This window comes from Danio aesculapii, chromosome 18 (assembly GCF_903798145.1).
Source record: "Danio aesculapii chromosome 18, fDanAes4.1, whole genome shotgun sequence".
NCBI lineage: Eukaryota > Metazoa > Chordata > Actinopteri > Cypriniformes > Danionidae > Danio > Danio aesculapii.
In genome coordinates, this window is record NC_079452.1 from 3,145,351 (window position 1) to 3,170,671 (window position 25,321).

Consider the following 25,321-nt stretch of genomic DNA (forward strand, 5'->3'; position numbering starts at 1 on the left):
AACGTTCTCCATACGATGGAGATGAGCCAATGCTTTTAAAAAAAATGTATTCAGTCTTTCAGTAATAAACGAAAAACACAAAACACATTTGATGAATTGAGACATGAGTAAATCCATCGTAGCTCAGACTGTATGTTAAGCTTATGGTGCTGTCACATGATGAATGAAAGTTTCAAAAACCCAAAGACTCAGAAAGTGAAATAATAATGGATCTTTTAGCTCAGACTGTGTTCATTGGATGTCTCAAACAAGACTTGTTAGGTGAACAAGACTTGTTAGGTGAGCTGAGCTAATCATAAACTAAGGCCCAATCCCAATTCTATTTTTGTACCCCTACCCCTTCCTCTCGATGATCGTGACTGCTGTAGTTATTCCAGTTGTGTTATTTTTGGGTATTTATTTTCAGGAAATCACTGAAGGTATAAATTATGTTATCATAATGATATAATGTGGCAATAAAATAGTAACTGTACTGTGCATTTACACCGTGGCCATATTCATCTATGTAAACACACCAAAACAACAGTAACATTATCCCAGACACTGTAAAAAGCCCATTGACAGCCACTAGACTTTTCTGAAAGGGTATTTGAGTGTCATCGAGTGTCAGAATGTTGTGGGACTGCTGTAGAGGAGTTATTATTAAGGATAATAGATAGCGAAATTTAGCGGTTTTAATTTTAACATTTTTAAAATAAAAGCCTGACGGTAAAACAGGAACACGATTATGAAGATATTAAAATATATGCTTGTTTGTTGTAAAAATTCATAATTATGACAAAAAATACTAATTTGTGCATCTCCTTACTTCCGGGTGCAGCTGTGGCTGGTGTTTTCTGGGAAATTTTATTAATGACTTTTATTAAAAAGAGCTGTTCCTCTTGCTGAATGTGACTCAAATATCTTGCTCTTTAGAACAGTCCACTGCTTACCCTGCCTTGATAATGATGGTATCACTGCAGAATCTCTTGTTTTATTACATTTTTATATTGACCAAGAATGACTTAAACCGATACATGTTAAAGTGATTGTTCTTGGGTTATGTGAAAAATACCTTACACCATCTCTTTTGAACAATACAATCATATTCCCTTGAGGGCTTTTATATCTTTCTGAAAGTATTGCTGCAGTGACTCCAGGTGTTGTTGAAATCCCCCCCCCACCACCACTTTCTCTCTCTCTCTTTCAGTATGCTACAGTACAGTGTGTTCCGTTTGCAGTAATTATACCCATGAGATTGCTCAGTGAGATCACACTCACCTCTCGTTAGACTGTCCCTTTTACTCATTAGCACCAAAGCATGTGTGTATGAGAGAAATGATGAGGGTGTGTTTATGTGGGATGTGGATGACAGGCTCTCTGAATGCAAACATGATGAGTGATACACTCCAGTCTGCAGTGTGAGGAGGTCACACTCTTTCAGCACCTGTCTCTTAGCTCTGTTCTCTTATGTCCATTGAGTATGTGTTAAAACGCAGTTCTTTATGCATTCAGTTATAGTGTAAGAAGAAAACTCTTTTTTTTCCATCATCTCTCACAAGCTGAGGCCAATGGGCATGATTATGCATTATTCTGCCGTTAGCTTGCAAACAAAACACTTCACACCACAATCACAGCTTTCAGGGAAAAACAATAGTTCCACCTGTCATCGCCTCTGGCCAAGCTTCTAAAACACAACTGGGAAGAGAAACAAAAAAACTTTGTCCACTTTATCATATAGTTTATTACTGAATGCTGTTGTTTAAGGGATTTTGTTTACACAACTGTTTAACAGATTAGGGACTGGAAGGTTTTATTTATTGTGTAAATGTTTTTAAAAATTTCTTATGCTTACAGAGGCTGCACTTGTTTGATCAAACACAGTAAACAGTAAAATTAGTGATGCAAAATATCAGAAAAATTGTGAAGTAAGGTCATGTATAAGGCAGGATGATGAACAAACAAATGAAAAAACCTAAACAAATACATAACCAGAAGGTTACTGTACACAACAGAAGGTACTGTATTTTCATCCGCCATTACTTCACAAGATGCATTTAGAAATCATTATAAATTGCTGATTTATAACTTTAGAAGCAGTCGATATTGGTATGGCAACTGTAATTAATTTTGACAGGATTCTTTAATGTAAATACATTTTAAAAGAACTGAATTGTATTGACATTAGATGTCTGTTAATTAACGGTTTCTGTATTTTGTGTGTTCAGTTTATTTACGGTTGTGAATTTCATAAAGGGACCTTGACCTCTGCTCTGTCTGATTTTGAAGCTGAAAATTCTACTTTACAGTTTAACAAAGTGACTTTTATTGACATTTTAGTAGTTTGAAATTATATAATGTATAAGAAATAATATATAAATAAATTAATCTGTAAAATAACAGAAAATGTACTGACAGCTTATTACAAGGTTTTTGCAGCATAAAATACAGTACCACCCCAGACAATATATCACTTTAACCTAATAAGAATGTACATGAAAGTAATTTTTCCCTCCTTTTTAAGGTTAAAAGTTGTCAGAAGAAAGATTAAGATCTCATAATATAATTCAAGAGCATAAAAAAAACCAAAAAAAAAACATGAATCACAAAATACGGAAAACTTCAGTAAGACTCTTTTTTTATTAAAACATCTAAAAACCACTAGAACTGTCTTTTTTTTTTGGTGGGTTATGTACTAATTCCGAATAGTTAGGAGATTATTAAAATCCAGAGAAAGAAGACATGCACCATGTCTGTGTCACCATGCTAATGATGCCATATACTATTGATTACTGGTTTGATTTTATAGAAAACAGAGAAACAACAAATACTCGTTAATATGTTGTGTGTTTATTAGACTGCACATGTATTGCAGGTTAGCCCTAATGAGAATCTTTTGGATGTGCTGGGGAAAACTTTATATAGCGCTCAGACTATCCCATCATCAGTACAATAGCAAAAAAAAAAAAAAAAACATGCAACTCTGGATGGGAGTAAAGTGTTGTGACAGAAGCATACTGAAACGATTTTTTGGCAATTATGTGCCATTATCAAAGATAAAGACAGTCCAAGGTGTGTTTTTTTTTTTTTTTTTTTTGGTTGGTTGGTTGGTTGGCAATGTATATGGGTCATTCCACCAGAAATGTAAATTTTCACTTATAAAAAATGTGACTGGGCCTGACCTTTAAGCTTGTCCTCCTCAAAACAAATCATACAAAAAACAAGCATAAAATCATACAATGATAGAACGCATCCTTGATCACTGTCAGTTTCTTCTCCGTCAAATGATGCCACTTAATATCACGAATGATGTCACTTCCTCTGAGTCATAGCCTTAAAAACTGTATGCAAACTGACAGAACTGACAGAAACATGGGGACAATTGTAAAACAGTGTTTATTTGTAGAATTTATTTATAATTTCATGTTTTTAATATATTGATGTGAATGATAACAACTTAAACTTTGCTATTTCAAAGTATTTTTTCTAAATAACAGTTTTTAGCATAACAAAACTATTAAAGTTGTAGGTTCAATTGGGCTGAGGAAGAGGACAATGACAGGGTTTGTACATTTGTAAAGGGGTTTTAATAAAGAAAAACAATCTGAGAACCAAATAAACGACATATTCCTTTACAGAACTCACAGAAATCAACCATCAGTTTTTATTTCAAGGACAGATAATGTATGTTTCTGGTAGAATGACCCATATACTGTATACAATCGTAGACAAAATTGTTGGTAACCTTCCATTGAAAGAAAAACACACAGTGGTCACTGAAATACAGTGGGTGACACTTTAAAAGGAGCATAGCCACCGCGAGAGGTACCGCCGCTGCACTAAAGGATTAAGAACGTGTTTTTTGGTACAAAGGGACGGGATGCAAACAGACAGAAATATACAGTAGATGTAAATACTCTGCTACTTGTAAATGAAGATGAAACAATGAAACAAAGCATCATAATTTCTTTATTAATCATAAAAAACTTAACAAGCTTTATTATTTTTGTAAACTTGTTAAGTGAAATGAAGATTCATTTTGGAAAGTAAAAGTAAAGAAATAAAAGACAACTAAAATGAAAGTACAAACATGCATACAAATAAGTAGGCCTAAATAAATAAATAAAGCAGTGTTTTAGCCTAAATATAGAGAGATGTACAGTGTTTGTTTTTTTAAAGAGATAGGACTAAGGCAGTCAATAAATAAACATTTTCATTTACGTTTTCATTTACAATTTTCATTTACATTTTCGTTGTTAATTATATGTGACTTTCTCATTTTATGTCTCAATAATTGTATATAAATAATAAATAAATAATTAAATAGGCCTAAATAATAATTTATTTAAAGAGAAACGGTCCTGCGCATTAAGTTGAATGCTCTTAAGTTGAATGCTACTTCATCAAAAGAATAAAAATAAATTGACCTACCTCAAGCAGATGACTAAAATTATAATAAAAATAATTTTGCGGCAGGACATAAATTACGTCCCTCAAATTTATTTTTAATAATAAAGTTTCAGTTCAGTTTTCAAAACGTCAATGTTCTCCTTCAAATTAAAATTGTTTTTTTTTTTACTTTTTAAAACTATTAATGGCTCAGTATCTTTTGTGTTTTAATTTCAATTTCAGTTACTTTGTATATGTGTGTGAAACATAATGTGCAAATAACAGCATAAAAAAGGAAAATATAGTCAAAAGTTAGAGCTAATTCATCAAAATTAGCTATATTAAAATACACCTTGTCAAAACAGTATGTCTATGTAGGCTATTTTTATATAGGCCTACTATAATTTAAAAGAAAGCTGTAAAGTGGGTTATATAGTTTTAATTCTAGCCTATATTATTTTAATTCATTTCCTCTGTCTCTGTCACTTGCGATTCAATGCACGCACGCTGCGCGAGATGAGAGACATCAAGGCAATATTGACCTTTTATAGGCTATATAGTATACAACAATTTAGCTTTAGTAGCTCAAAACTGAAAAGCTTGATTACTAAAAATTTATCTTTTGAATCGTGGTTGAACAAAAGCACATACAGTTGAAGTCAGAGTTATTAGCCCCCTTAATTATTAGCCCCCCTGTTTATTTTTCCCCCAACTTCTGTTTAACAGAGAGATTTTTTCAACACATTTCTAAACATAATAGTTTTAATAACTCATTTCTAATAACTGATTATTTGATCTTTGCCATGATGACAGTAAATAATATTTGACTAGATATTTTTCAAGAAAAGTTACATTTAAAGGCTTAAGTAGGTTAATAAGTTTAACTAGGTAGGTTAGGTTAATTAGGCAAGTTATTGTATATGTAGAAAAAAAAATTGCTTAAAGAGGCTAATAATTTTGACCTTAAAATGGTTTATAAAAAATTAAAAACTGCTTTTATTCTAGCCGTAATAAAACAAATAAGAAAAAATATTATCAGACATACTGTGAAAATGTCCTTGTTCTGTTAAACATTACTTGGGAAATACTTAAAAAAGAAATAAAGAAATAAATAAATCAAAGAGGAGCTAATAATTCTGACTTCAACTGTACATAAGGGCAAACAAATAAAACTGGCCTGGACAGATTGGAAACCATAATTGTAGTTTACTGTATGTTGTTTATACTGTAAGTTAACAACAAATAATGTCCTGATTTAGAGGGGAAAATGAAGACTATTTTCATTTTTGACAACAGAGCTGTTTTGTTGTTTTGTGGAGACCATTATACCTTTTTCCCAAAGATTCCCTAATCGAATGTTCAAAAGAAAGATTTGCACAACATTACTAGAAAAGGACAAAAAAATCTAATCTTTTGAATTGAAGTTGACTGAAACCAAATATATCTTTTAATTTATACAGAATGTTTTCAAACAGAGTGCACCTCAAACTGCTCTGCATATAAACCAGTCTGCAACCTGTAGGCAATTCCAGATAGCCAATCAGCTGTCACGGTCCAATTTTGCATGCATTTGATTTGTGTTGGTTTTGCTGTTGTAAGATTTATTCATGGTAGCCTCCGGCGATTCTATCAGTCTGTTTGTAATTATGTGGTGCTACACTGAATCTTGCCCAAGGAAACCGTGACGCTAAGTTCCAGCATTCCTGATACATCTTGCCAAATGGCCTGACAAGCAAAATGCTTTTGGAAGAAACGTGCATTGAATATTTCAGTTTGAATGTAAGAGATTAAAACATTGATTAACAGTAATGTTGTCATGCTGGCAACCTTTCTTTTACTCTCCATACATACAATATTCACTCAAAAGTAGAAAAAACGTTTAATGTTTTGCATCAACGCAAGAATATAATCATTCCTAATTATCAGTAATTTTGAGATTGTAGTGGAAGCCATGTGTTATCAATTAATATAATGTGATATGTAAGGACATTTGTACAATAAAGACACCATTTGGACACCCTCAACCTACAAATTGTGATCTCATAGAAATAGAATTCAAGAACATGAATGGAAGATCAAATTGTCCAACATAATATAATTATAATTAATCATGCTCAATTTGTTCAATCCACAAATTCTCTAGTGCTTGAATTATAAAATTTTATGCAATTGGTCAAAACATGATGAATTGTGACTAAACATGCTTAAATATGTGCAAAATCATCACATTACCATTTTTAACAACAATGTGAACAAATATATGCAATGTAGTTGATGTCAATTACACTGGACTTTCATTTCTGGAATGTAAACACCATCAGTTACGCTAATAACACCTGACTAAAAGTGAAACTCTTTGTGAGACATCCAATGCCAGAGAGATTGTGCTTACAGAATCAATGCCATTGAAGAGTGAGTGAGGACCTGAGATAAAGAGAGAAATGGTCTCAGGGGGAGAAAATGAAGTTATGCAAGGTCAAGTTACAGGTAATTGGAAAAATGCCCAAGGCTGTGTCGTCTGCCTTTAGAGGTCTTTTTGGCTGCACTAATGCTTTATACATTGTCCAACACTACATTCTTCCTTTGAATGCAGCAATCAAAACAAACTAGTTTTTATTACTACACAGAATCACACCTTTATACTCTCAGACACTTGGGGTTACACTAGGCATGGGTCGGTATAAGATTCTTACAGTACGATAACCTTGGGAAAAAATATCATGGTTTTACAGTATTGTGATTACTGCTGTAATATATGATCTTTTTAAATGTCTGGGTGAAAAACAAAACATAAACCCCTCTGAACACAATCTATTTTATTTTGAGAAACTTTTAAAACATTTTTTGGAGCAGTAAACATGTCAGGTTAAATAATTCATATGAATCGTTGACTTCTGCTGTCTTCATTACTTTCAAAAACAGATTTCTTTCAACTTGAAAAGGTGCATTTGGATATATTTTCTTCTGGAGATACTGTTGTCCTAAAACACTTAAAACAAAACATAAAAAACCAAACTAACGTATATTGTAGGAGTGGTATACCAGAAAATTATGGCTTTTATCAATCTTTACCATACCTTGAAATCGGTTATCGTCCCATCTCTAGGTTACACACATTTCCTTCTAGTTTCACTAACAGACTCTCAGTCATTTACCCCATTCCCAGCAAGGTTGCTATAGGGATTTGAAATAAATGATTTAAAGTAAAACTGCATAATGAATTTCTCCAATGTATGGGATTTGTCATCTAGCCCTGGGGAAAATGGTAGTTATTCATTGCTTTGAAAGAACTGATTGCTCTTTTAATTAAAAGTGTTTGAGAAATAAATAATACTGAATTGGTTAAGACACAAATAAGGAATAAGATATGCATTTTTTTCTGCCCTAATAATATTTTCTATGACCTTCTGAATATACTGTATTTAACTGCAAATACGCTCATGGTTCCACCACAAACTTTATACTTTTCGGGTTTTTACAGTACACACATATATCACATTTAGTAACATTTTTTTCTGAAAATTTTTTGTACAGGCAGCATGGTGGTGCAGTGGTTATCACTGTCGCCTCACAACAAGAAGGTCGCTGGTTCAATTCCCGGCTGGGCCAGCTGGCATTTCCGTGTGGCATTTGCATGTTCTCCCCATGTTGGCGTGGGTTTCCTCTGGGTGCTCCGAATTCCCCCTCAGTCCAAAGACATTTTTATTTATTTATTTATTTATTTATTTATTTATTTATTTATTTATTTATTTATTTATTTATTTGTTTTTTTTTTTGGAAATACAAAATCTAAACACAACAAAATGGCATTCAACTTTACAAATTATGTATCACACATGGAAGGCTCAACACAAAATAACATACAAAAATACAAAAAGTGTAAATTACAAAAATCATCCAAACTAAATTAAAATTAGGAGCAAAAAAAAAAAAAAACATAAATAAAGTAATCAAAATAAAACAGATATCGGATATGGCAAGTTATGTGATACAAATAAATTTTTAAAATACAATTTTTTTTAAGGCAGTTTTTGATTTAATTTCAGCCAGGGAATATGAAAAGATTTTAAGTTCTTTTATAAAGACAGTGTGTAATGGAGGTGTTTTGAAATATCTGCATTTATGAATAAAATATTAACCTGTCATATCATGAATAAAATATCAACCTGTCTTACACTGTTTTCCAAAACAATTGAACAAAGCTGCAAGTAACCACAGTCTAAAGACTTTTTTTTTTTAATTCCCAAGTTCTGCTGGTTGATGCATGTGCCGAATTTTCCTTACCAATCTTAAGCCAATTGTAATTGATTGTTTTGGTTCAATTTGGAACTTACACAACCCTCAGAGCTCAGGGGATCAGAGTGAGCACTCCTACTTGGCCCCATCCTGATCCCACAGTCTAAAGAAATGCGGTGTCTGCTTGTTAAGTGTGGCATCACGCAAAGCGACTTCTGGATCCAATCACTCTATCAAACTGGGGAGACTCATCAAATGGTAATAAAATGTTAACGAAGCGAAAATACTTTCGAAAATCACAATCGCAATATATATATATATCAATGCCTAATATCAGATGGCCAGAAAGTGATTAATGTTTTATAAATTGTTAAAATTTTGGTATTTGTGATGCAGGAAGCCCAGAGACTGTGATCTACACTATGATTTTATATAAAATTCACTTCAATGTGTGGCATGACTGAAAAGTGGCCATAAATGAATATTTTCTCAATTCAATTGAGTATCGGCTTGGACCCGGAAGCAGTATTCCACATGTCACCGATACGTCATGACTTAACAAGCGGATATATGAATTGGGTAAGCAAAATTGGCCGTAGTGTATGAGTGTGTGTGTGTGAATGAGTGTGTATGGGTGTTTTCCAGTACTGGGTATAGTTGGAATAGTTGGTGGTTCATTCCGCTGTTGTGACCACTGAAATAGAGACTAAGCCAAAGGAAAATGAATGAATGAATGAATGCCATTGGTACAGTATAATAGATACAGTGTTGGGTGCCAGATGAGGACATCAAGACATTTGTGTTAGACTAGCTCTTTTTCAATGCTTAATGAGGTGCCAGGGGTTTAAACATCCTTGACTCTGTTAGTCTGAGTGAAATGCTAATCTGTAGTTTGCTGAAGTGAAGAATACGATATGCTTTTGCTGCAAGACAGAGAAATGCAGTCTCCATTTGCTGCTTTGCATCATTTTACATGGAGTATATTGTTCATGCATGTCCTAAGGCGCAGTGTTTGTGTGTTTATAAATGGGTTAGGTGTTCATAGAGAGCTGTTGAGTGAGCGTCTCTCTGTCCTCCCACACTGCGGAAAGCTGCAGAGAGAGATTCTGGCCAGCCTTTTTCGCTCTTTTCCACCTCATTTTACATCACATCAGGCTCTAAATGCATTTTTTCCCACACATACACACAACAGAAATACAAAACCAAAGCATTGTGCCTTCAGATTTAGGTTTGCTTGCATTATTGAAATGTTTTTTTAATGGTCAAATCTGATTGTAGCAAGTAAAACTTATTCCTCTAGTGGGCAGTATAGAGTTTATTTATGCTCTTTTCCCATAAATGTTTTATTAAATCATAAACACCCGATGATTTGTTTACAAGACTGAGAAGAGATTAGTGTTGTGGAAATATAGCCAGCAAAAGGCTAATTAGTTTAAACTGTTTTAGCCTCATTTGTATTAAAATTGGAATCTCGTTTGATCTTTTTTCAAGACCAATCATTTTAAAAAAAAGTAATAAAAAGCACTTGCTCTGCATGTTGTATGATCATCATGATCAATATTTTCTGACATGCACAATAATCTGCTGTTTAAGCAGGCAGTAATTGGATACAAAGTATACCCACTGATCCCTGTAGATTTGCAAATGCAGAAAAGTCAATAGTGCCTCAGCTTTTTGGATTACAGCAGGAGTTTTTTTTAATTATTCAAGCTTCAAAATATACTCAGTAATCTCATTAGTTTAGTCAAGCAGTGAGGTATGGGTGTCTGGAAATAAACAGGCTTTCAGACATCAGGGACAGACAGCATCCAGGGTTATGTAATGTGTCCCTCTAAGGTTTATTTTGTGCCTGTCAAATTGTCATGCGTATATTGACATACATATAGTCAATATGTCATTGTGTCATATCGGTCAAACAGAAGTGTTACAAAACAACTGCAACAGTGATTTGCTATAGTTTTTTTTCCTGCTGATTTATAAGTGCATACATTTACTTTTCATGAATTCACATCAAAGAAGGAAGGTTATCTGTTGTTAATTCTGACTCGTGTCAAGTTTGGATTTATTAAATGTTTCTTTGTATGGTCTTGGTCTGACTGTATGGCTTGTAACAACCTTGAGAAAAAAAATATTACTTAATAAGTATTGATTTCTCAAACATGAGATCAATGTTAACACAACAAAGAGTGTATGTAAAAACAAATTTGCCATCATTTTACATTGCTATTACCATATATATATATATATATATATATATATATATATATATATATATATATATATATATAAATAAGTATAACAGGAGAAATGTTTATGTTGCTCTATTAGCTTATTCCAATTGAACTTTCCCAGTGTGATTACCATATTCCAGAAGGTGTGCTAGTACACTTTAATAATGATTTTTGTGTAAGCAGCAATTACTTTAGACTTAAATATTATTCTATTATTCTGACTTGGTGCACAAGATGTTTTTGGTAACATTTTAATTGAAGAGAGTAGTCATAGCACTGTTATGAAACCTTTATAATCATGATATGACACGTCTTGAATATGAGATTTGCAATACAGGCTAATTCTGAAAACGTAGACCTATATAGCTTTGTGAATTATGTAAAAAAGAAGGATGTATGGCTGCATTTCATCTTTAAAACGACTGCTACGGGGCGGTATGATGCTGATCCTTTTCACTCTTACCAGCTGAGCACTTGCCTCCATATGGACAGCTTTTCCACTGTTAGCAGTTTGTCCAGTTAGCTCGACATGAACGTCGGCAGACTTGAGATGTAGAGTGGAGTTGACTGCAACAACGGGGTTCAAATCTGCTTAAGAATGGTTTCAGAAAGCGGGTAAAACAAAAACAAAAGCTAAAAAATAAAATTAACATGTAAATAACAGGGTAAGAATGTGGTAAAATCTGAAACTGTGGTAAAAATCAGGCGAGGGCTTTTCTTTTTCTAGATTGCTTTTTAAAACACTGCAGTTGGGTTTAGGGAACGGGGTGGGTGGGTCACTCTGTGTATTTTAAAACACTATAGGTTGGGTTTAGGGAAGGGGCAGGGTAGGGGCAGGGTGGGGGCAGAGCCGTGCAAAGGGGGGGGGGGGTGCACTGTGCCACTGCCCCTTTGCCCTCATGGGCTGTGGTGCCCCTCTTACTCAATTGCCCCCTACCCCCCCCCCCCCCCCCCCCCTTCACTTTGCGATCGGCAAACATCCTCCCTTACTTCGCAACTGTTCACCCCCCCTCTTCACTTAGCGATTGCAATCTGATAACCTGTCATAATTACCATGATGCTGTTCATAACACCATCGTTAATAATTTCCTTGACCTCAACTAAAAAGTTAATTCGTCATAAAATGTCATTACATATGAATGACGCTGTTATAAAATGATTTGACAGAGTATTGACCCATTTAAATAGAAATTTGAATGAGGAATTCTGTTTGTTCTACTGAAAGAAATGACCTATTTGAGGAAACCATACTGAAATGCACTATTTTTGAATGTGAGCAAACAATTAGCTCGACCCCAAACTTTTAAAAGGTTTTATATATAGTAGTCAACATTTGAACAGGATCACAAAAGTGTATAAATATTATCATAAGACAAAATTGTTCAAAACTATGTTAAAATACAGTCGTCAACATTTGAAGTGGTTCAAAAAACTTTAATCAAAGTTTTCCTAAAACTATTAAACAACACCCAATCTTGTCTTAGGATGTAACGTGAAGTGAGACGCTGACAAGGAAGTGTGGATTCAAATGGAGGGTTTGTTATGCAGAGAATGGTCAGACAAGCAACAGTCAACACAGGGGCAAACATATAAGGAATCCAGAGACAGCATACAACATAAACAAACAAAGCAACAAAGTAAGGGTCAAAAATATGGCAAAGCAAGGGAAGGGAAACGCATCATTATGTTCACAGTGACAGTTTAAGAAGACTCAGCAATATGTGTGTGTTTGAGAGGTGTATAAATAGTCTGTGTAATTAGTCCTGAACAGCTTCAGCTGTGTCTGTTTGCAATCATGGGGGATCTAGGCCAGGTGTGTGAGTGAAGTGCATGACTGGAACTTGTAGTCAATATACCAGTGGATTTGTAGCCCTTTATCAATCTGTGTGTTTACCAGTGATCTACAAGGATTAGATCGCTGGTGATTATGACATAGGATAATATTTGTAAACTTTTTTGATCCTGTTCAAAATTATGACAAAATACAGTAGTCAACATTTGAACAGGACAATTTAGTTACTTATCTTACTTACTATATATTGCCCTTAGACAAGATTGGGTGTTGTTCAATAGTTTTAGGACAACTTTGATCAAAGGTTTTTGAACCACTTCAAATGTCAAACAGTCAATCTACTGCTTTATCATTTAAAACTTTACAATTTCAAACATTTTATGAAATTTATTAAACTCTTTCTTATAAAATAAATTCCACTTTGTTTTATAGTTTTTGAAGATATATATTTTTATTATGGTTTCAAATTCTTGGAATCATTGCATGTTTGCCGGTCATTAAACTGTTAACCCCCATAAAAAATGAAAAGAAAAAAAAAATCACCATGGCAAATAAATGGATATTTCCCGTGGGAAAATTCCATTAAACGTCCCCATTTAAATTTCTTGTACAGATTTCCCATGAGTCAGTTTACTGAACATGCATTTTCAACCAATCAGAATATATTCTCCTTTGTTACATTACACCAGAAGTCAAACAGTCAGTCCTGTGGGGTCAGAGACAGGATAGAGGGATCTCGTCACACAGTGCTGCCATGTCTCTCGTGCAGTAACTCAAGGCTGCGTCTATTGCCTTCCATGGTGATTATCACCGCATTACAGCTACTGATGCAGAACAAACGCTATTGTACTATTCTAGAATGTCTCTCAATGGTTGATAGAGAATCACAGCTCCAATTCAAAAGGAGTCATAAATTACACACACACACACACACACACACACACACACACACACACACACACACACACACACACACACACACACACAAACACACACACACACACACACACGCACACACACACACACACACACACACACACACACACACACACACATACACACCCCAATACTGAAGAATGATTTATAGTCTGGAATGGTCTGCTGTGCCTTTTCATGGTGCCTTTTACAGTGGTAAACACCATGTGTGGATAATGTACCTTATGTGCAATTTTGTCCTTGTATCACATGTAGAACACACTCCGAATCTCTCAGGAATACTCAGGAATTATACTTTACTAAGTAGTTTTAAAATATGCTTATTTTCTTTTACTTGAGTACATTTTTGGTGCTGTATCTGTACCATTACTGCGCTATTTTACTTCAAACTGAACTCACTACAATATGTCAGAATAATCAGTCCTGTGTTTCCAGTCAAATCAAATTATGAACTAAAAAATCACATCAGACAGACTTCAAGACACAGATGCTTTAACCATGATGCCAACTGCTTGCAACAACAGAAGTGTTAACAAATCACAGCTAGATTTTTGACACTTAGGTTAGACAGATTTCACTAAAGATGTACATGCATCACCCTGCTTTCTGCTGGCTTATTATAGATGCATATGATAATGAATGTCAAATAATTTAACTTATACTGAGAAACACTCTTAAAACGAAATAGGGCCGAGGTTTGCTTCATTACTTTGAGGAGTATTTTGAACTCATACTTTTACTCTTCTTGCACTCAATGTTTTGGCAAGTAATAATGGTACTTTCACTTAAAATACTCCTTCCAGCAGTGCTGTTAGAAGATATCGACACCATTCGTAACAATGCCAAGAGTGGCATTTAGATGAATATTAAATTAAATGTTTTTACAGCAAGAAAATCAGTTAAAAAATCTCTGTAGTTCATCCCTCATGACAAGCCACATTATTTAGCACTTTATACAGTACATTTATTTGAGCAAAGTTAACACAACAGCCAGGGGTCATTGTATACTTACAATCAGGTCAAAGTTACCCATGCACATGGCCACAAGTTGGATATGGCTTAAAAACATATCATGTCACTGTATCGTATGCCACAGATATTGCAAATTTATATCTAATGTCATGAAATTGTTATTTTTAGTCATCAGCTATGATGCATGCACACATATATAGCCCCACGATCAAGTTCACCATGATTATGGTGTTTAGTGCCTCTAATACCTGTTTGACATCCATAACATGCATTCTTTTATCCATTATGGTTAAAACTGATGACTACTATGTCAACGGGTGAAAAGTGTTGTCTAGCAACATAGAATGACAAAATATAGGAGGCGTGAAAATAAAGAGAGAAAATGAAGAGTGAAAATAAAAGTGTTATAAAGTTACATTGACATGAGGGTGATTATACTGTAGGTGTAAATCTCCTGCCTTTAACACTTTTTACAAACTGAACTACACTGTTCCTATTTACTTTACTTGACCTTTTATGTGAAGCTGCTTTGACACAATCTACATTGTATAAGCGCTATACAAATAAAGGTGAATTGAATTGAATTGAACTTTTTAACAAAATGGGGTTGTAAATAGCACAATTTTAGTAAAATATAATGACTGGGACTTATCAAGACTTATTAAGTGGGTGTTCATATACACTACCTGACAAAAATCTTGTCATCGATCACAGTTGTAAGAGCAACAAATACTAACTTGACTTTTAGTCGATCATTTGCATGGAAAAGTGGCAGAGGGTAAAATTTTCCAATGAATCATCTATTGAACTGTATCCCAAACATCACAAATACTGCAGAAGACCTATTGGAACCCGAATGGGCCCAAGATTCTTAAAGAAATCAGTCAAGTTTGGTGAAAGAAAAATCATGGTTTGGGATTACATTCAGTATAGGGGCGTTTGAGAAATGTACAGAGTAGATGGCAACAGCAACAGCCTGAGGTATCAAGATGTTTGTGCTGCCCATTACATTACAAACCACAGGAGAGGGCTAATCCTTCAGCAGGAATGTGCTCCTCATACCTTAGCCTCCACATCAAAGTTCCTGAAAGCAAAGAAGGTCAAGATGCTCCAGGATTGTTCAGCCCAGTCACCAGACATGAACATTATTGAGCATGTGTGGGGTAAGATGAAGGAGGAAGCATTAAAGATGATTCCAAAGAATCTTGATGAATTCTGGGAGTCCTGCAAGAACACTTTCTTTGCCATTCCAGATGACTTCATTAAAAAGTTATTTGAGTCATTGCAGAGATGTATGGATGCAGTCCTTCAAGCTCATGGGAGTCATAAAGTATACAATATTAATTCTTTTTCCACTGCACCATGACTTTATATTCTATTCTGTACATTAGTTCTGTTAAGTGACAAGACTTTTGTCTACGCAAAGTCAGACCTTACTGTTCTAATTAAATAATTTAAAATCAAAACATGATCATTTTTATTTTGGTAAAATAAGCATAATCTAGAGGCTTTTACGTTTCATATAAGCCACTTCTGATAACAAATGATCAACTAGAAGTCAAGTTGTTATTTGTCAGGTTGTGTAAGTAGTCGTTCAAATACAAACTGCAAACAACCTTTAGTTTAGGCTGGCTGATTTTCTTTGAAACGTCTTCAGACTAGTTTCTGCTTTGATTTCGCTTGAGGAGTATAAGTGGCTTAATGCTGCTATCCAGTGCTCATATGTGAGTGCCAAAACGTTTTTCTGAGTGCAGTATGTCCCAAAAAACCATTTGGAGGATGAAAAAAAAACACACACAGACACACAAAAAAAGAACTGGGACAACATTGAGGTCGTTGGCCTGTGCAGTAATTGTTCTGTGATTCGTGGGGGCAGCAAAAATTGGATTTCAGAAATTAAATGTGCTGTGTTGCTGCTTGTTCATGTTAAGTTTTTGTCAGTTATCACACTTAGTCCTGAAGAAGAGCAAGAGGGTGAGAAACCAAGAACCAATTTGAAGCTTAGTTGACTATTACAGAGAAATAAAACAGATGCAATAGCTTCTACTGAGAAGAAAAAAATTAGCCTTTTGTGGAAACAATTTCATGGAAACATATTCCGCTGGATGTGGTTTCCATAGACACCACAAAATATTGTGTTTCAAGACACACTGTAATCTCATAGAGCTTCCTGTTTTAATGAGCAACTTTGGCAAATGGTATCAGTCATAAATTTTTTACTGCTCAACTAATCAGTATTGATTCAAGTCGCACAGTTAAAGTGTAAAGATCTAAGAATGAGCATGTGAAATCCATGCTGCTCATATCGATCAAAAATACAATGCTTCTGGTGATAAGAGGTGAGAGAAGCCTGAAGATTTTGTTTTAGAGCATGTTGACAGGTAATACTTTGAGTAGAAAAAGAGGGATTTTTCATTTTTTTATTTTTACCATAAATCTCATTCCCTAAAATTTAGTAACAGTAGTATTCACCTTGACAGGGACTTATTTTTTTCTCAGAGAACTTTAGGTAAGGCTGAGAATACTGTAGGAGTCATATGAGAAGCTTCAATTAGCACTGTAGCAGTCAAGCAGAACTCAATTGATTTATAATGGAATCAAAGGGGGTCAGAATAGTGTCATCTGAAAGCAGTTACCTAGAGTAGCTAATATACAATCATTTTAATCAAACTCATTTCAGACTCTGACTAAATAAATAAATAAATAAATAAATAAAAATACATACAGGCGTTGGATATTAAAACTGAAGCTGTCACCATCCTGCAGTTTGTCTCCATTCCCCTAGAGGTGCCCATGTTCCCCCTCTGCCTTAGTTCTTACTTGTGTGCTCTTGTTTACTTAACTTCGATCACCTGTGACTTGCTCAAGACTGTGTATTTAAGTTGTCAGTTTTTTCTGTTCCACACTTGGTTTTTGAGTCGGTCCCCTGTGAGCTTGCCTTGCGTTGTATTGATCTCATGAGCTACGTCTAGTAAAACTCTCTTGTTTTCCCTGTTGCTTGCTGCTTTATTGGTTTGAAACACTTTAGTCACGTGACCTGGTGCTTCGAAACCCTATAGTCACATGACCTGGGTGTTTCGAATTACCTTATTCACGTGACCTGGGTGTTTCGAATCACCTTAAGCTCCGGTCACACTGGGCTTTTCCTCCCATAGACTTCCATTCATACGCACGCGAATGCGTCAGAACGGAAACGCAGGGTCATGCGTCAAGTTTCGCAAGTTGCTGCGGTGCAAAGTTCAAGCTTGGTGAACTCTTACCTGCAAAATCGCATCACTTGACTGCGTGAGACCAATCGAGGATCAAAACAGGACCTCTCTGGACAGAAATTTAAAGCAAGAAGCAATCGCTCGCTTTTTTTAATGTCTAATCATCTTGTTTAATCCCGCCCCTTTTCGCAGCACCGCACGACAGAATTTCGCACACACAAAGCCCGGTGTGACCGTAGCTTGAGTCACGTGTCCTGGGTGTTTCGAATCACCTTAGTTATGTGTCCTTGGTGTTTCAAATCACGTTAATCATGTGTCCTGGGTGTTTCGAATCACCTTAGTCACGTGACCTGGGTGTTTTGAATCACCTTAGTCATGTGTCCTGGGTGTTTCGAATAACCTAAGTCACGTGTCCTGCGTGTTTCGAATTACCTTAGTCACGTGACCTGAGTGTTTCGAATCACCTTAGTCACGTGTCCTGGGTGTTTCGAATCACCTTAATCACGTGACCTGGGTGTTTCGAATCACCGTAGTCACGTGTCCTGGGTGTTTCGGATCATGCTTTGGTGCAGTGTTTCAAATCATTTGTGCTTCGGGATCATGACACTGTGTTGAAATATTCAAGTTTCAATGTTTCAACTTTTCAAGTCAGCCATGCCTAGTTGTCTGTTTTGCTACCTCATTTTGAGAAGAATCTATGTTGACCTTTTTTTTTAAATAAATCCCTAGTTTGAGTGTTTCGCTTGGGTCTAACACAACTGCCCCTGTGGCTCAGTGGTTCACTCACAAGTCTCCACACCAGACACATGGGTACAAGACCCCCTTTTACAGAAGCACTGGCCAATTTAGTGTTGCAGGTTTCATGACTAAATTTGACCAGCCTGGTAGCCAATCTTTTTTTGATTGCACATTTCACCAGTAAGAGCAGAATTTGAAAGTTAAATTATCAGAGTAATAGCACAGTTTTGCTAAATATATTGCTGTGCACACAACATAATGTGTGATATTTCAGAGTTCAAACAAGGACAAATTATCTGTGACCAAGACAGCAAGTCTTTGTGATGTATCAAGAGCCACAGTATCCAGGGTAATGTCAGCACACCACCAAGAAGGATGGAAGTAACTGTAGATGCGAGAGGAAGCTGTTGAAGTGTCAGAATTATTAGGCCCCTTTGAATTTTTTTTTTCTTTTTAAAATATTTCCCAAATTATGTTTAACAGAGCAAAGACATTTTCACAGTATGTTTGATAATATAATATCTGATAATATTATATAATATAATATAATATTAAAATTACAAACATAAAAAACAAACAAACAAAACATGATGGTACAGTGTTCCCGGTGATACCACTTGTTTTTTTTTATTTTGCATATATTGCTTTGGTATAAGAAATTATAGAATGTGGGTGTTTTTCCAGCACTGATGGTTGGACTCTCAGTGCTGGTCTGTGCAAGAAGAGGACAAACAATGCTGTGTAAAACATATGCAAGAGAAATTGGCAGTTTGTTCTAATGTGGTGACCCCTGACAAAACATGGAAAATGAGTGAGTGAGTCAGTGAGTGAGTGAGTGAGTGATTGATATGTAACTATTGAAACCTAAAATTACACACTTCACCTTTAAAAGGCTTGGATGCAATTTTGATCACCTCACTGATCACTGATGCGATAAGCTCTAACAGATCTTTTAACAGCTTTCAAATGAGCATTTGTTGTTTGCAGGCTTATCACAAAAAGAGTGTTGAGCGCTTGTGTGCACAGGTGCACGAAACATTATGCTTGGTCCATGCCATAGTACGCTCAACAGTACCAAAGAGAGAGCGTGATAAGCTGGAAAAGAAAGAGAGCAAGGCAGATAAAGGGAGAGCGTGCGAGAGAGAGAGAGAGAGAGAGAGAGCGCTTTAAACAGACGTGGACGGTTGCCTGCTGCTCATTCCCCCTGAGCTGTAGCGCAGATGAAGCATCACTGCTGAGCTCACCAAAAAACAGATCTAAAGAGAGCAGAGAGTCAACAGAGAAAGAAAAAAGCAGGGCAGAAGCTCATTAGTAACAAATGATCATCAGCTGGAGGAAGTGAGTGAATGCATGTGTGTGTGTGCTTAAGACAGTGGAAGACCTCAGAAGAGAGAAGTGTCAGCAGAGGAGGATTTATGCTGTCCAGTCTTGACGTTCATCCCTCCCTCCTCCTCCTCCTCTCCTTCCCCCCTTCAGCAGGCGGGCTTTTTGTGGCTGACCATGCGAGGATCCTCTCAGTGCTGCGGGAATCTCCTCTCCTCCTCTGGATAGTTCTGCAGCTATCATTTTGTGGCTCATTGACCCCGTCGCAGTTTTGATAGTTATCTTTTCCCAAAGGGAACGTCTTGGACAAGGATCCACACAACTTTCGGACTGTGTAGACGTCTCCTTTTTCTTTTGCGCTTAATAATTGATGGTCTTCCTCCACCGCTGCTTCGAAGGTATCCACAGGACAGGATCAAGGCAGAAAGTTGGGACTGTGACCCCCACATGATCCCTCAGTGTGTCCTCTTTGTGTTGTACACTGCATCTCCTTCATCCTCCTAATTCAGAATGCAGGTTTCAATTGCTTGCACGGACCACAATCTGAAGGGTCGGAATGGGGATCATGGAAAAACGAATGCCACCAGTCCCAATGTGGTAAATGCAGCACGGGCAAAGTTCCGCACAGTTGCCATTATCGCTCGGAGCTTTGGCTCTTTCACCCCACGCCATCACATCTCCCTTAAAGAGTCCACCGGCAAGCTCACTGGCATGAAGTACCGGTACGTCCCTCTACTTTCTTAACCACTTTCCTTCTTTTTCAATTCTTCCTGTTGCAGATTTCCCACACCTGTGGCTCTTTCTCTTGCTGGAATGGTTTGGATCTTCTCAAACTCTTTTGGAAGATCAGTAGTTGATGTGTAAAGGTTTACTATGATGTTTTGGTTGAATTATATTGATTCAGAAGATATATCTTTCACTTTCCAGTACATACAAAATGTTCCTGCTCTTAGATAATAGTGAGTTTGACCCCCTCCTGATCACCTTGCTCTGTTCCATCTTCCATGTTAACCACCTGAGTTCCTCAGAGCATACAAACCACAATTGTTTGCTGTTACATATTTACACTCTAGGAAGCACAGTTCTCAGAATGACACTTCATTATGTGCAGAGAATATCCAGAATATTGATTCATTTGAGCGTTGTTTTTCTCTCTCTCTCCCCTGTTTTCTTTTTCTTGGTCTACTTTCAGTTTGTGCTGTTGCTTGATTTGATGCAAGATTTTCAGGGTATTTTCCACCTACTCTTCTCCACACATTCTCGTTACTGGTGGGATGTGCTGTGCCCTTGTGAGAGTATGTGCAGGTGCCTGTGGTTTCTGAGTGTAATTGCTGCATAAACGTTTCAGAATGTAAATGTTCAGCGAACAACATCGATGTCTTTCCCTGAATCAGCACATCACACACAGAACTTTAAATAGGCGGTCACACTTCAGATAACACAAAGATGATTGTTTCTAGGGTTCAAGGGTTTATATTTCTAATAGTATTAATAATAAGAAGAAAATCAAATATGAATAAAATGCCCCCCGTCTAGTAGCTTTACATATATGTACACCGAATTTGCTGCAACATAGAAAACACTGCAATATTAGTTTTGCTGTTTAGATCTATTTGTCTGATCTCAGAGAAAAGCACTGAAACTGCATCAAAGTATGCGTCTTTTTTATGCTTACCTTTTCGTGCATACAGTATAAAAAACAGCTTTTCTAAGTACTGTATTTTCCATATAATGCTATCAATTGTTAAGGACACATACTTTTTTTGTAACAAAAATAAAATATATTGTTTGTGCATATTGGTCTGATAATTACATTTGTGTGAAGTGCATGGTACATGGACCCTTCTGTACAGAAGTAGTGTACTTTAGTACTAAACAGAAGTATACTTTGGGCTTAAATGTTTTATTACGTAATTACTATTGCATATTGCTACTTTATCAATATACAGATTTTAGAAGTAAATACGGTACAAAGCTGTCCCTTTATTGCAGTATTGAGACTCTAAAGGTGCAATTCTTATTATTTTTTTTATCTATCTGTCTTTATTTCTTACAGTTAATGTGAATTCACAGATCAGACTTCACTAGGCATATTCATTCTTAAGGATGTAAATGCAAATGAAAGCAGCTTTTCAAGTGAAACAATATGTAGAAAGAATTTGAATGTTGTGTATATGCCATGCTTTTATCTATTGGGAATTGATTTGTAATGTGAGAACTGACAAGAGGATGAACAGAACAGGATTTATGAGGGGAAAACTAATTGGATTTCTAGCAAGTTATTACATTTTGATGACTTTTTACCCAGGGTAAAATCTATATTGCCTTTCACAAAGAAGAAAAACCCCAATATGAGTTTATAACAGAATGTCCCTATACACATAATATTACTTGATCACAATGTACTCTGGATGCTGTTGTTTTGTGAGTACAATTGTCAGTAATGACTAATGAGTATGAACAAGTGTATGTGTGTGGTGAGTTTAGTGATGTGTATCTGACCATGCAGGCTGTAATAGCTTCTCATTTTGCTCTTTGTTTTGATCCTCTGCAGTAGCTCCCCTGTGATTTCTGACTTCAGACTAGCCCTGTCATTTCTAGAGATGGATATTTCAGTCATTCTGGCGACTTGAGTACTACTTAACAGATAAATATAATTTATTTTGGGGATTGAGAATCCATCTGTGCCATTTTTATTCAGTGAATGCATCTTGGTGTTTTTAAGGATGTCAACCCAAGTTTTTAACCTTGTGTGCCAGGTTTAAAATTGTTATTTTAGAGGGAAAGAACTGCTCTCTGTACCTCTGTGTACTCTTCCATTTGGTTACACGCCATGTAGCTGTTTGAAAGGAAGAACACGTCCTGTGTGTCGCCCTCTAATCCTGTCCTGACAGAGCGTTGGATCTCCTCCGAACTGAAGTCACGGTGTAACGCAAACTGCTTGTTGATTAATAAAACTAGAAGGTAACTCGTAAAATGGCAATGTAAATCAAGTTGGTGTAGTATTTTGACTGATTTCATTAAGTGTGAAATTATTTAAAATATGGCTTTTTATTGTTCTTTTTAACTTCTTTTTAATTTGCTGTCACTTTCAGTTATAGGAGTACTCAACTACTCAACACTGTTACGTTAGTATTGTAGTATAGTAATTATTTATGTTATTACTATTTGTTTGTTGTTGTTGTTGTTGTTTTTAGCATTTTAAGTTTGGCTTTTATTTAAGGTTTTCATTTTGTCATTTTTCTCTGTTTAACTTAAACTTTTTTGTATCAGTTGTCTGTTCAGCTGAAAAATTGTCAGTTCAAGTTTTCCTTTTTTTCTTATTGCTTTATTTTGATGGTCCCTTTAATGCATTATGCTGACTAAGTTACATTGCAACTACATGTCAGCTAGCAGTGTTTAGAGTATTATTAGACTTTTTGCAGTAACAGAAAAGGAGTAAATGGTACAGAAGAACTTAAATACACTGATAATAACCAAAACTACATGTAGGTGAAACTGAAGATGTAATAAATAAAAGACAAACAGAACAAAGAAAAAAACTAGGTTAAACTGAAAACAGAATGTCCTGGTCACAAATGTAATCCAAGTTCCCAAAAGAAGGGAACATAGACATGCGTCTACAGACACTTTGGGGAGTTCGCTAGACAACCAATCAGTAAGGAAACGGCCCAATGAATACCTATGAGTTGGCAGAGCACAGATCCACAGGTGCTGGTGATTAAACACCTGTAGAGTACCAAGACCAAAACCAGCCCAAGTAAAAGCGTGAAGACTTTTGCCTGCTGAAAAAGCCAAACATTCAGCTCTCAGCTGGAAACCCAGCTGCTGTGGCAAGGGAGACACACGTTTCCATTCCCTTCTTCATGGAACATGTGTTACATTCGTAACCAGGATGTTCCCCTTCAGAGGGAACTATGATGTGTCTACAGACACTTTGGGGACTGTATGAAATGGCTCACCCTGGCACTGATAAGCAAGGGTGATGGTATCAACTATCCAGTGGGCCAACCTCTGCTTTAATACGACACTTCCCTTCTCCAGATCATAGCAGAAAAAGAGCTGCTGTCCTAAGTGAGGTCACATTAAAGCACAGTGTGCGAACACAGCAATGAAAGTGCTGGGGTTTCCTCCTCTGCAGGCAGTGCTTGCAGGTTTCCTGCCTGTTCTAAAAGGGTGTGGTTCTAAGTTTAGGCACATGGCTGGGCCAGGGTCTCAGGAAAGTGTGAGAGTAGGCCCATCCGCATTCCTGGCATGATTCGCTGACTGAAATGCCTGACCCTTCGGATCGATACCAACACAACCGTCAGAGCTGTCTTAATGGACAGCGATCTGAGAGATATTGAATCGAGTGAATAAAACGGACCTAGCTGTAGACTGCTGGGGCTTTAGAGACATCCTGAGAGAGAATGAGAAGTGGGTGGGATGGATTTAACCATCTCACGTCACACGCCTTTGAGGAGTTGGTTGATGAGGTTATGTTTTCCCAGCATGCTGCCATGTGCCACACCATAGAGAGTGGAGACGGCAGCACACCAAACCTTCAGTGTGGAGGGTGACAGCCTACGCTCCAGAAAATCCTAAAGAAAGGATAACACAACACTGATCTGGATGTCCGCAGAGTGAGAAGCGCATTACTCAGCAAATCGACTCCACTTCAGGATGTAGGCATGCCTCATACAAGGTGCTCTAGCCTGAGTGATGGTGTTAATCACAGAACTGGTAGGTCACTGAAGTCTTCCACACTCTGTCTAGAAACCTCCCATGAAGGTTCCAGAAACCTGTGCGGGTACTAGAGGGTGCCCTGTCCCTGAGAAAGGAAGTGCTTCCTCTGGGAATTCGTCAAGGAGGGGGCAGAGTGTGAGTTTGAAAACTTGGGTTCGGTTGGGCCATGAAGGCGCAACAAGCAAGACTCGTTCCTTGTGCTCCCTGACCTTGCACAGATTCTGTGTGAGCAGACTCACTTGGGAAAAATGCATATTGCATTTTTACAAGGGACGCATCTTGAAAAAGAGCTCCAAAAAAGAGATTGACTCTTACCTTCCACCCAGGATCACGCAAAGTGGCTAGAAATGCGAGAGAAAGGAGCCCGTCCACTGACACCCTCGGAGCCTGTGGCAAAGTGCATTGAAGCTGCTAGCTGGAAGGCATCTTGGAGGTGGAATTCCCGGCCCTCCACCAGGGAAAGAACAGCCCTCCTCCTCTCCAGACAGCTCACCTCAGGATTGCTTCGTGGTCTTATTACCAGATTTAATGGTGACCACTAACGGCGTGACCACTAACCAGTAGACTAGGCTGTAGTGAGTGGAGGGGATGTTGGAGCCATGGAAAGGATACCCTTGGCGAAGAGCAGCCAGCTCAGATGAGCAATCTTTCGAGCCCAGCAGATTTTGACCTACCCCATCACGAGTACTCCTGGGTAAAGTCCCTGACAGTGTCACTGAATAGGCCTGCCTGGGATATGGGCATGCCAAGAAAGTAAGCTTTGACGGCTTGACGCATATTTACCAAGGTAA

At 36.8% G+C, this 25,321-nt stretch overlaps 1 protein-coding gene across 2 annotated transcripts in view; it reads left to right on the forward strand.

Moving 5' to 3' along the window:
• kcnab1a (potassium voltage-gated channel subfamily A regulatory beta subunit 1a) overlaps positions 1 to 25,321 on the forward strand; it is a 227,981-nt gene that overhangs the window by 29,449 nt on the left and 173,211 nt on the right. Inside the window, exon 1 of one of the 2 annotated variants that reach the window (XM_056478099.1) lies at positions 19,704 to 20,527. The exons of the other annotated variant lie outside the window; for it this stretch is intronic. Within the exon in view, the coding sequence (XP_056334074.1) occupies positions 20,316 to 20,527 (212 nt within the window). The 5' untranslated portion in view covers positions 19,704 to 20,315. Of the gene's footprint in view, positions 1 to 19,703; positions 20,528 to 25,321 lie in introns of those variants that run through there. 2 annotated transcript variants of the gene reach the window in all.